This window comes from Cyprinus carpio, chromosome B11 (genome assembly GCF_018340385.1).
Source record: "Cyprinus carpio isolate SPL01 chromosome B11, ASM1834038v1, whole genome shotgun sequence".
NCBI classification, from domain to species: Eukaryota; Metazoa; Chordata; class Actinopteri; order Cypriniformes; family Cyprinidae; genus Cyprinus; species Cyprinus carpio.
The window spans coordinates 19,772,947-19,786,257 of record NC_056607.1 but is presented as its reverse complement, the minus strand read 5'-3'; the positions used below and the strand labels follow the sequence as shown (position 1 = coordinate 19,786,257).

The following is a 13,311-nucleotide window of genomic DNA, read 5'->3' as shown; positions in this document are numbered from 1 at the left end:
ATTAATTTGCAGAATAAAAAGCAACCGGTGAGCATGTAGATTCTTGTTTATACTTGCAAACATAGTCTTTTCACAACTGGATGTTTCCTTTAATAATCAGTCAAATTAATAAATCAGGTATTATCTGTAAAATGAGCCACAGGTGTCAAATAACAACGCAGTGCATTGGCTGTTGAATGTGTTTGGAAGATGCTGTGCATTATTGCAAAAAGAGAAACATGTTAAAACATTTTTGACTGTCAAAACCCAGCATTGGTCCCCTTGATAATCAGGCAAGAAATATTTTTGACTTGAAATGAATATCTTATTTTGTACTGTTACATGAATCAGTAAGGCAGTAAGGAGTTTCTTTTCTGTCTTACAATTTTGTAAACATCTAAACATGTTTATTTCGTTTAATTTTTAGCTTAAATCTTCTATTCTGATTTTCTTTCTTTCTGGTTTTTTTTTTGGTTAAATACGCTATCGTTTTTAAAGCCAAGGATTTCAATGCGAGTTCTTTGTGTCTTTGAAGCACTTTTTGAAGGCTTGTTTGCTCTTGTATTTTCTCTCTGCTCCATCTTTTCCATTCTTGATCCTAGGTCCTCTTTCAAAGAAACAGAATGATGATTTAGCTGATAATGACGGTGCTGAGGATGAAGGTATTTTTTTTTGATGCAAAACTGATATGCATGACAAGGAACCCTCCGGTTTTTTCTTCTTTGTTTTTCTTAAATTTCTTGTCCTTTTTTGAGAGTGGAGATTTTTTTTCTTGCTCGTTTTTTGCTGGATGTGTTTTGTCGTTTTTGCTTGATGTGACCTGTCCCCCGTCATTCCAGATACACATAATTGTTAATAACCCTTCATAGGATTTTGCTTGAATATTTTTTAGTATCATTTCCTTTTAATTTTATATGTTGCATCTCACCTAAACAAACCGAAAACAAGCAAACAAACAAACTAATGTTCCTAATATTAATTCTTAACTCTTTTTGCATGATTTTTCGACCCTTCTGCCTTTTTAAAAATATATATCTATATATTCTGAGGTAATCCCCTTGTTTAAAAAAAAAAAAAGAAAAATCCCAGATTGATAAATTTCCAAAATTCAACCAGAAGCCCCCTGCAAAAATTTCCTACGCAACATTGTATGTTCCTGGAATCCAAAATGCCAAGTCTGCATTTCCATCAGACTGTGCATCAGTAGTCATTACTGTCCAGCCGTTGAGATGACTTTCAATTGCCTGATGTTTAGTGGTTGTGCAAAAATCTATAGAGATGCACAACAAATTAACACATCGATTAAATGCCTGGGCTGTAAACTGTAAAAGAGGTACAGATTCTAATGATAATAATCCCTGAGTGACTGTATGTGATAAAAGCATTTCTTTTCGTGTTCATGTCAGAACAGAAGCCCAGTGAAGACTGTCTCCTGTATAATCAAATGAAATAAGAACCAATTAGAGGAGGCTAAAACCAGGAAAGAGCCTGCTCGCTTTGATCTGCACATCAAAAGATTACAGCAACACAAATATACAGTGAGAATCCCGCAGAGTATCTCACATGAACTCTCTTGAAAACCGACAGAGTAATCCTCTTAAGCAGGCCCGACGGTATACAGTACTGGGAAAACACTCATCGCCAACATCAGCCGCAAACTTCAGCATCTTCAGAGTCCTGGTCTGAATTACCTTCAGGACACCTGCAGCTGCCCATCAAGTATATGTCGTACATCAAGCTACAATGGCTGCAAAAGTACTGCAAAAACCAGGAGATTCCCTATGACTGCAACATGCTTTCTCAGATCTATGGTGGATCTTTTAAGACGTCTTCAGTGATCGTCTGTTCCAGCTTCTTGTTTTCAAGGATTTGCCTAAACAACCCCAACTTTCAGCCCGAGCCTTCGTTGGTTCAGGTACATCGTTGGGTGTTGGGAAGCTTTTTTGAAAACATTTCTTATTAGTTACTCAATGTGCTGTAGTAAGAAAGTAATAGAAACTACTTTACTTCTTTAAATGAACAAATAAACAAAGTCACACCATTAAGCTTGAACGGATAATTGAACAGATTTACTCTAAATAAAACTAAAACTTTATATGAAATAGTTGAAAAATGAAATTAAAAAGAAATCTAGTCATGAACCACATCGTTCAACTAAATATTTTGCTATAAAATTTAAATCAATGAATTGCTTTTGAATTCTACACTATAAAAATGTATTAAACAATGCATGTTACCTTAGTTCGTTAGTTATTGCGCTAGCTTGTTTTTTTTTTTTTTCAGAAACCTATACTGTGTTAACCTGAAACGTAGCTGTTGATTTGCTAGTGAGTAAAATGTTTGTGACGTCGCTAGTTTTAACAGTTTACTTATGTTACGTTGTACTTATTTTAACGTAATTGAAACATCTACTAAGGACTTTAAACAGAATAGTAAACACGGTGTGTCATAATACTCCAAGGTCACGGTTTACCGACAAATTCTGCTTGTCATGAGCTCTTATCTTGTTGAAAATCAGGTGATTTCCGACTCGGACAGTAGTTTAACATGTGAAATCCTTACTTTTGACATACCTAGAAACAAGTGCTGTCAAATTATTTATTGTGATTAATCACATCCAAAATAAAAGTTTCTGTTTACATAATACATGTGTGTACTGTGTATATTTATTATGTAAATATAAACACACACACATGCATGTATATAGTTAAAAAAATGTTATGTTTATGTATTAAATATATTTATATATAAAATAAATTATATGAATATGAATATATACATGTAAAATTTTACAAATATAAACTGTATGTGTGTTTTTATATATACATGATAAATATACATAGCACACACATATTTTATTTAAAGAAAAACTTTTATTTTGGCTGCGATTAATCGTGATTAATCGTTTGACAGCACTACTAGAAACAGCTTGACCTAAATTACCACAGTTTTCATCAAGTTTCGCTTGAAAGTGCTTCAGTAATGCTTTTTAATCCAACGTATGAGTGAATTCATGTAGCCGAACGAGCTCAACATTTAAGTAAACACGTTTATTCAAATTCCTGTGGCCTATCTGCGTGCGCTTTTTGCAAAGTGGAAAAGGGCCACTGTTTGGCTCTTAGACAGCTGCGGCTGAGAGGAGACACAGAGCGCACATTAATTATGTAGACATAACGCTACCTTATTACTGCACACTGCTTATACCAGCTGCCGTGGCATCGGCGACAGTTCTCACCGAACAGGTCTTCTGATTTTATTTCATAGATCCAGTAATTGGCTTTATCACATCAGTGGCCCACTCACAGATATTAATATATATTCTAATTAGTTTACATTTTTCTTTTCAATATAAAAGCTGCATACGGGCCATATCCTTGGATCATCAATCATACTGTATATAACAACTTCAAAAAAGCCAAGGGATTCTCCAGATATGACTATTTGCTGGAGATTTACTAAAGCAAACTATCACCAAAATCAATAGCCACTTCTGACACGTTCATTAATCTGGCGCTTTAGTATGAAGGGTACAACGTTTATTGACTTTTTCAAGTAATCTGTGGCAGTAGGCCCGAGAGACAATGTAAGTATGTGGTCTTAGATTGTTCCAGATCAAAATTCCAAAGAATTGGGTTATGCAAAAGAACAAATCTCCAAATTCTTGTGACTCTCTTTTGTCTGCGAAACACATAGTTTGATCGTTTGAAGAAGATTTGAACTATTTTTGTCCATTCAGTGGAAGTGGAAGACAACTCTGGACCCCACTGGCTTTAATTTTATGGACAAAAAAAAGAATGAGCACGGTGCACATATGGGTCTCTACTGACCTTACCGTTTTCGAAACACAGCTTAGCATTTGTTAGTCAGGGCATAGTCGGTCGGTTGCATTTCATCATTGACAGAAAAACTCCAGTCATGTTATCATTTAGGAGTGACGTTTTGGAGAAAGGCCACAGTACACTGGACTTATCGTTGACATATGACATTTAAAAAAGACTTAGAAGAATACAAACAGACTGGTGTGCGCATGCACAAGTGAACTCTGGCCTGCAGATGGGGATTATTTCTGTCAGTCTGAAAAGATGACAGGGATCAATGTAGTATTCATGTCTCCAAAGAATCACTTCCTGTCATTTCCTCCAACTGGACACTGATAGACTCACTGGGCTAGTTTACATTCTTCTGAGGTTTATGAGTCACTTGGTTCATTCATCAAAATGAATGTAAGATAATTAATGCTTCATTTAAAAAAGCCACATAATTATATATGAATCTTAAGATCTTTTTTGCATGATCAGAGCTTAACAAAGCACATTTCATTCAAAGCCAAAACATTTCTGGGAAAAGCAAATACTGGAAGGCAAGAGACAAGATGAGATGAGAAATTAGAAGAGACATTAGATGGCCTGATAAAGAAGAATCATTTAGTACAAATCTATATTTTGCAAGAGGAAAACAAAAGAGATGGGATGGGACAAGAGGAGACATTATGTTGCCCGATGAAGAAAAACTGTTGTGAGAAAATCTTATGCTTAACATTTTGCAAGAAAAGAAAAGACATAAAAAGGAGTGAGATGAGACCAAAATAGAGAAGATGAGACCTTTCATGTCTGATGAAGCGAAGAAGAAATTAGATGAGATGGGCAGAGGAGGTGAGACAAGAGGAGATGGGATGAGAAAAGAAAAGAAATTAGAAAAACGTTTGGTCACCTGAATCTGAAGAACACTGTGCAAATCTCACTTTGAGAATTTGGAAAGAAGAAGCAAGATGGGGCATTAAGAGACAAAGAAAGATGAGATGACATGAGACATTACGTTACCTGATAAAGAATACTCATCTCACTGTGAGCCCTTTTCAAGAGGCTAAAATTGTGATGGGACACAATGGGGGTAAAGGGGAGAATCTCACATTAAACATTTAAGGACCAGGGCCACGACAAGGTCAGAGGACACGAAAAGAGACAAGACAAGAAATTACATTGACTGATGAAGAAGAACTACTGTACTGTGTGCAAGCTCACTTTAAGTATTCTGGAAGAGAAGAACAGAAGAGATGGGACAGGGTGGGTCCAGCTGAGACAAAATGAGACTAGAAGGGATAAGATAAGACAAGACATTTACGTTGCCTGACAATGACAAACCCATTATGTGTGTTTTGCATTGAGCATTTTGGAATAGGAAAAGAGATGGAACGGAACAGAAAGGAATGAGATGAGATGAGAAGGTGATGAGACATTAAATCACCTGATACAGAAGATCAATTGTATGCAATCTCACGTGGAGCATTTTACAAGAAGAAGAGAGAAAATAAGTTAACTGAAATGAGAAGAGAAAACAAATGACGGATAAAAAAAAAAAAAAAAAAAAAAAAACTATTGTGTGCACACACATTTGGCAAGTGGTGGTCTTGTTTAGGGACCTTAAGAAAATTGTCTTAGAAAATTATTGCTTTTTTTCATTAGTTTTTTCACTTGTTACGAGACCTCCCTGAAGCAGGTCTCTGCACGCCCAATAAAATAACTGAGATTTATGTGAAGGCTTTGCAACCATGATGAAATGGCACTCTCCCTCAAGCAAGACGAAAGTTATCATCTGCATCACATTTGTGTTTTGAAAATACCTCCCTCTTGGACAGAGACCATTTTCCCAAAGTGGATTACTTTGCCTAAGCAATGTATGGAAATTTAAAAAGTGTGCCATTTTTAGTGCTAAGAGAAATATGGGATCTGAGAAGATGAGGTGAAGCGGCAGGCGGATCCCATTCGGAGAGCACAGACAAGGCCCCCGTACTTTGAGTTTGCCCTCTTGTTTCTTAGTCCTCTTTCAAAACCTTAGTTAATTCAAAGCATTACTTTGGAAATTAAAATGCCCATTTTAATGCCCACATTTTATTACTGACAGGCCTCTTAAGAAAAAAAAAGTTGATCACCAGGAACATGACATTCGTATTGCCTAGGAAATTAATGAGCTCATTTCTAAAACCGATCTTGTCTCAAAAATAAAGCCAATGTGGCCAATTTGAGCAAAATGGGAGCCCTCAGCTCTGAATGCATTTCCAGCTGTCTACAGTAATTTGTCGTTTAATCGTTTCTACCCTCCTTTTTCCAGACATTCGTGAAAGCGGGAGCCCCAAACCTGTGATGGTTTTCATTCATGGAGGATCGTACATGGAAGGAACAGCAAATATGTTCGATGGAAGCATCTTGGCCAGTTACGGCAACGTCATCGTCATAACCGTGAACTATCGGCTTGGTGTGCTCGGTAAGCAATTCCATTTTTGCTGAACTTTACCCATCATGCATTAGAGTTCCTGGTCTCACACTATCCTCCGAATGACTTGCTTTAGCTTTGTTTCTCTCGAACTGAGGTACTATTTTCCTCCAATGAATGATGAATTAGTTGCCTGTGAATAGCCTCAAGCTCATAAGCATAAAACAGGTGAAGTGGCAATGGTTCTCTACAGCAGCGTGCGTGCATGAAAACTTATTATAGAAAAGTTTGCTGTAGTTGTACATGATTTAAGGTGATAGTAAATACTGGAACTATCAAAGCTTTATGACCTTCCGGTTTCAATCGCAGAACAACAGCCTCTAGCTGTGTCTGTTTCTGACCCTTTCCCCATCGCTATTCCTCTTCTCCTGTCTATTGTAATTTTTCAATTGGGGATTTTTATTTAATGATTGAGATTGCCTCGAGCAAATGGTGTCGGATTAATAAGCTTTGGATGGTTTCTACAAGATAAGATGAAGCAAATGGTGTTGGATTAATAAGCTTTGGATAGTTTCTACAAGATAAGATGTTTGCCAGATTCCAGTTGTCTGTTTATGGAGCATCTGTTATCAGAGGAAAGTTAAGTGTTATTTTTGTTATGTACAAATACAGTTAGCACAGAAAGTCATTTCGATAAAATCTGCTTTTCTCAGATTGTGGAATCAGATTTGTCTGCTCTTATACAAATGTATCATTGTGTTCATTATACATCAGTTAGTGTTTTCATTTTATACAACTTCCAATGATGAAAACACTCATAAACCTTTGTTTCACCATGCTGGAGAAAAAGAGAAATGCTTCTATTCTCAAGAGTGAATGTAGAGTAACTAAAATAACGGACCTGATAAAGCCACCAAAACCTTTTTGAGGAACAAATATTTCTGATCTTTTATATATATATATTCTATATTATATATTCTTAAGCTGTGATTTGTCATGCAGGGTCAATTTGATCTTCAAAAGTAAAAGCATGGATGAATCATTGCAACGAATGTCTGTCAAAGTGATAACTTGTCAATTAAATAAGAGCTATAGGTCACTATAACTCCTATAACTCATACACTGGTCAATTTGTGAGGTGTTTGTTCAAAAAGGCTTGTTATAGATATATTATATCTATAACAATCATCCTGATTGGGCTCCCTGAATGTAGGAGCCCCACAGGGCTGTGTCCTGAGTCCCCTGCTCTGCTCTCTCTACACACATGACTGCGTGTCTTCCCACAGCTCCACGTCTATTATCAAATTTGCTGATGATACTGTGGTTCTGGGCCTCATTTCCAACAATAAATGAGAAACCGCATACTTGGATGAGGTAGAGAAACTCGCATCATGGTGCCAGGACAGTTGTCTCTCTATGAATGTGAGTAAAACTAAAGAGCTGATTGTTGACTTCAGGAAGAGACAGCAGCAGCCCTATACTCCTCTTAAGATCAGTGGGACCCCTGTGGAGAGGGAGAGCAGCTTCAAGTACCTTGGTGTTAACATCTCCGAGGGCCCGACTTGGTCTACCCAAATTCAAACACAGGTTAATAAAGCCAGGCAAAGACTGTACCATCTGCGACAGCTGAGAAAATTCTGGGTTTCCCCAGCAATCCTGAAAACTTTTTATTCAGGGGCCATAGAAAGTGTATTGACTCAGTGTATCTCAGTGTGGTATAGGAACAGCTCCAGTCAAGACTCCAAAGCCCTGCAGAGAGTTGTGCGCTTAGCTGAGCGCATCTCAGGGACTGCTCTCCCCTCGCTGCAGGACATCTACCTCAAACGCTGCAAAAGCAGAGCTGTTAAAATCCTCAAGGACTCAAAGCACCCTAGCAACGGTCTTTTCACTTTGCTGCCATCTGGTAAGCGCTTCCGTAGCCTGATGGCAAAAACTGAGAGACTTAGGAGGAGTTTCTTCCCCCAGCCCATCAGGCTGCTAAACTCAAAACCAGCCTCTTAACATCTACATGTCTCCACTTAATAATCACTTAATCAGTAAGATATTCATCATTCTCTACCTCATATTGACATATTGAAAGTGTCACAACCTGTTTGCACATTCGCCTCTTGTACATTCCTGTGTATCTTACTATTTAAGACTACAGTATACTTTCATGCACATTTTTTTTCTAATCTATATATATATATATATATATATATATATATATATATATATATATATATATATATATATACAGTATACTTTTTTAATTGTATTTTATACTTATATTTTTATTGTTTACTTTTTTATTTCATTTTTTCATACCTATATTTATGTATATTTTCCTCTGTGTTGTATTCTTTAATAATAGCACTGTCCATGGAGCGGACCTGACTCACATTTCACTGCTGGTTACACACACACAAAAAAACACAGCACACAAACAAAAAAAAACACAAACACACAAACCTTAAATCTTAGCAGGGTTTTTATGATCAGTTTAATGAAGTTGTTGACATCTGTGCAGTATAAGTCACCATTTTGACCAGTGTTAGTATGCTGGAAGATGCTAATATGCTCGTTGCATGAGGCATCTGTTATTGTGTGTCGTTAGCCTGTGCTTCATAAAAATTCAAGAATGAATTTTGAAATTAACCTCAGTTATTTGCATCAGAGTCCTCACAGTACATCAGGCCCAATGTGATCTTTCTCCACTAATGATTCAGCTCGCAGCCATCTTCCCTCAGTCACCCTTAGCTTTTTATAACAAATCCACTCCTGATGGTTGGCTATTTTTTTCTAGCTAAGGCACACAGATCCATTAGGGGGTTTAAGCATGTGCCCGCATGCCACAACCCTTAATTTATTGTTGCTATGTTTTTCTCATGGATGTTTGGGGTTCGGCTAAGCTCCGGAGCAGCTTCTGGGAAAGGTGCTGCAATGGTGAGAGAGCCTAATGGATTATAGCACTGCACACAGTCTGAGTGTCATTATCACAACTGTTATAGATTTATGGAGCGAGTCGCTCTCGTCATGCCCCCCTGAATAAAACTGCTCTCCGACAGCTAATCAGCTGGCATAAGGGCCCGTTTTACCGAGCACCGCCACCATATTTTTTTTTGCCGGCGTCCCAATTCTCTTCAGCAACTGTCCAGCCAATAGCAAAAGGTGTTAAACCTAAAATAGGACCACACCCATACGGAATAAATTACTAGGGTTAAAGTGTGGTTACACTAGCGAAATTTTGATGAGATTTTGAGGGCAAACGGAAGGTAGCTGGTCCATTTATCAGTTGTTTGTCCATATATGCTCACAGGTTACAAACTTATGGTAACCATATGTCCAAAATATCTGGGTTTTGGCTTTGTTTTCCTATTGTTTTGGAAAACATTGTAGCATGTGAGAAGGTGGGATCTATAGAAAACGTTCAAAGCAATGCAAAGCGTTTTTTATGCAATTAAGAAATTTGGCATGTCTAAGTAACTTCCAAACCAAGCAGCTTTCTATTGGTAAACACAGCGAATTTGCTTGACCAACTTGCCTGTTTAGCTTTTTCACAAACTAAATTTCTATTGAAATGACTGGATTTACAGTACATCTGGATTACAAGGTAAATGTGACCCTTAATAAATTTGAAAAAAAAAAAAAATGATCTAGCAAATGGAAAAAAGCCTAAAAGTCTAAGTTGGTTTAAGATGGTTTTAGTTGATGTAATATAGTCCAGTCCTGGCCAGGCTGATGTTTCTAGCTGGTTTCGTCGAATGGCTCTTTGGTCTTCCACTGCACGAAACAAGAAGCTTACGCAAATTACTCAGAACTTTTTCATTGGGAACCCCCCCCCCCCCCCCCAAAAAAAAACATGAAGACAAAGCATATTAATATCACATCCTCTCTACTGCTTTTTAATTCCTTTTTTTAAAGAGCATCGCTCTCTGCTCGTGAATGACGCACTGAATTACAGTAGAACTGTTAACTAGATATAAATGGGTTGTGATTTGAGTCATCAGCGCTTGTTAGTCAGTGTGTGAGTGGTTGGCTGAATGCTGCGCTGGTGTAAAACAGATGCAGTCGGCGGCAGAGGTGTGTGCGCTCACGCGCCGGTTAGTTCAGTAGTTTACTTCTTTGTCAAGACTTTACCCCATTGCTCACCCTGTAATAATTGGTTTGCTGTTTTGCTTTAATCATTCCATGTGGCCCAGTGTTGAGGATTATTATTTTTCATGCTTATTAATTTTTTTTTTCTCTCTTGAAACAAATACCCCTGATGTTTCAGTTTCATTAGTCTTTTGCTTTCTCCAAGCTCCACCTCTCTCGCTTTCTCTCTGTTTTTGCCTTCAGTGCTGTGTCCTTTATCATCTACTTTCTCTCTCTCTCTCTCTCTCTCTCTCTCTCACTCTCTCTCTCTCTCTCTCTCTCTCTCTCTCTCATTCCCCTCAGTCATATGGTTGCTTAAGCGTAAGCACGCCACAGGGTCTTTAAAGAAGCATGTATGATGTCTGACCCTACTCAGGAAGCAGTGTGTCTGGGGAGATGCTTCATTGGAGGGTGTTTATTAATCTTAACAAGCATTTAACAACTGTTTGGGATCATCCATTGTCCATTATTTTGCCTCTCCAATGCTAGCTAGTACTGGGTGTTTTGGACTTGTGTTGATTCGGGTGGTCAGTTTACCCACACTTTTGTCTTTTCACAAAAATCCATTGAAAAGTATAAAAAAAATCTGTGTGTATGTGTATTAATGATCTTTTAATAATAATAATAATAAGAAAACATGATTAATTCATAAATTCATGATTTAAAAATATTCTAATTAAATAATGTAAAATCTCAAACATGCCTGTGTGAAATGATATTCTGTTTATTTTTTTATATTTTTTAAGTAATTCAAGTATATTATCAGTCAGTAAGATTTGTTATTATTATTTTGAAAGAAATTATTATTTTATTTAGCCAAGGATGCATTTATCAAAATGTTTTCAAAGATAAAAAGTAGGCCTATTCCCACTTCCACTGAAAATATTATTGAGCACTAAATCAGCATATGAATATGGTTTTTGAAGGATGTGACACTGAAGACTTAAAATGCTGCTGAAAATTCAGCTTTGCCATCACAGGAATAAACCGTATTTTATAAATGTATTTCATAGAAATATATTAAAACTGTTATTTTAATACAATAAAAACTGTAATTTTATTAAGTATTTTAGTTCTGCTGCCTTGTTGAGCAAGAAGCTTGTTTTAAAAAACATTTAAAAAAAACTGTGTGTGTGTGTGTATATATATATAGATAGATAGATAGATGTAGATAGATATAACATTTTGTTCTTCCACTTTGAAAAGCTTAGACTTAGACATTAGGCAGCATCATGTATCACTGCCACCTATGGTTTTGACCCAGCTTTCATGCTACCCTACAGATTTAATAGCACTACCCTGCAGATTTAGTAGTCTAGTAGTCTTTAGAATGTGCATGTGCCTTGTTCTAAGTAATGGGCCTCATTGGTCATGACTGGTGGCTGCATTGGTAGAGGGCAAAAAGGCAAGCGACAGAGGACAGAGGACATCTGCCATCAGAGAGGCTTTACCCTGTGAGCACCGCTAACCAAAGGGATTAGTTCAGCCTGCAAGAGCGCAGCAGATGTCCATCTGGGCCCACTCACTTACTCACGGCTTCTCCTCCTCTTCTCCAAAGTCTCTCTCACTACCTTTCGCTATCTCTTTTTCTCAGTTCCTAGTTTTGGCCTGATTCCACTGACATTTGGATTGCCCCAGGACTCAATGTAGATATTAATAAGTAGTCAAATTTGGTGTGCTGTTGAATCCACAATGGACGTTTGACATCATGATTTCATGCATTCCTGGACTTAAAGCACGAGTTAATGATATTGTGGTGACACTTTTCTCTCTGTGGAGTATCATAATCCCTAGGGATCTTGGGAAGAGGAAAGATCTTTTGGTGCTGATGAGAGTCTTTTTGATGGCAGATTTCTGTTTGTTTTTGAACTTTCCCATTTTACTAGGGATGCCAAAAGTATAGCTTCTTTGCTACCAGGGTTTTGTGCCATTCCCAATTGAGTTAAAGGGATACTCCACCCCAAAATGAAAATTTTGTCATTAATCACTTACCCCCATGTCGTTCCAAAAGATATTTTGGATAAAAACCGGGAGGCCTGTGACTGTCCCATAGACTGCCAAGTAAATAACAGTGTCAAGGTCCATAAAAGGTATAAAAGTCGTCATCAGAATACTCCATCTGCCATCAGACGTGCAATCTGGGTTATATGAAGTGACGGGAACACTTTTTGTAAGCGAAGCAAACAAAATTACTACTTTATTCAACAATTCCTTTGTCAGCAGTCTCTTCATATCACTGTATGCTCCATGTGCTCTTCTGTATCATCCACGCCACAAGGATGTGCTGTTTTCTTTCAAATCAAAGCTAAATACACATAGAAACAGCCCATCCTTGTGGCGCAGATGATACAGAAGAGCATGTCATAACTGTTATTTACTTGGCAGTCTATGGCACAGTCACAGGCCTCCCGGTTTTCAACCAGAATATCTTAAATTGTGTTCCGAAGACGAACGGAGCTTTTATGGGTTTGGAACGACATGGAGGTAAGTAAATAAAGACAAAATTTTCATTTTGGGGTGGAGTATCCCTATAAGTAAGTATAAATTCCAATTTGAATAATTCTAATTCCTGAATTTGAATGGAGGTAAACAGAATGCAGACTTTTAATTTAAATGTGAAAGCAAGGACATAAAAATAACTAAATTGTAATTAACAATTGTTATTCTTAAATTTTGTCAAGAAACTCTTTGAATGTTGACTTTTAAAGCCACATTTAAAAGTTTGGAAAATAATTGTAGAGTTTCAAAGGTCTTGCATCATATATATATATATATATATATATATATATATATATATATATATATATATATATATATATATATATATATATAATTAAAATTAATCACACTTAATTGCAATTCATTAAATTCCTCATCCTGATTCCTTTCCAAATTATGTGATTATTTGAAATAATGGCAAAATTATTTTCTGCTCTAAATTTAGTTATAAATATTTGCACTTTATGACTTATAGTTTCAAGGCTACATTTATTTGATTAAAAACAT

At 36.8% G+C, this 13,311-nt stretch overlaps 1 protein-coding gene across 9 annotated transcripts in view; it reads left to right on the top strand.

The window, feature by feature from the left end:
- nlgn1 (neuroligin 1) overlaps nt 1-13,311 on the top strand; it is a 271,832-nt gene that overhangs the window by 151,866 nt on the left and 106,655 nt on the right. For 8 of the 9 annotated variants that reach the window (XM_042734437.1, XM_042734442.1, XM_042734439.1 and 5 more), the window contains 2 exons: nt 582-641; nt 6,088-6,240. In XM_042734437.1, coding sequence (XP_042590371.1) covers nt 582-641; nt 6,088-6,240 — 213 coding nt within the window. The remainder of the gene's footprint in view (nt 1-581; nt 642-6,087; nt 6,241-13,311) is intronic. The other variant, XM_042734444.1, reaches the window with a different exon arrangement.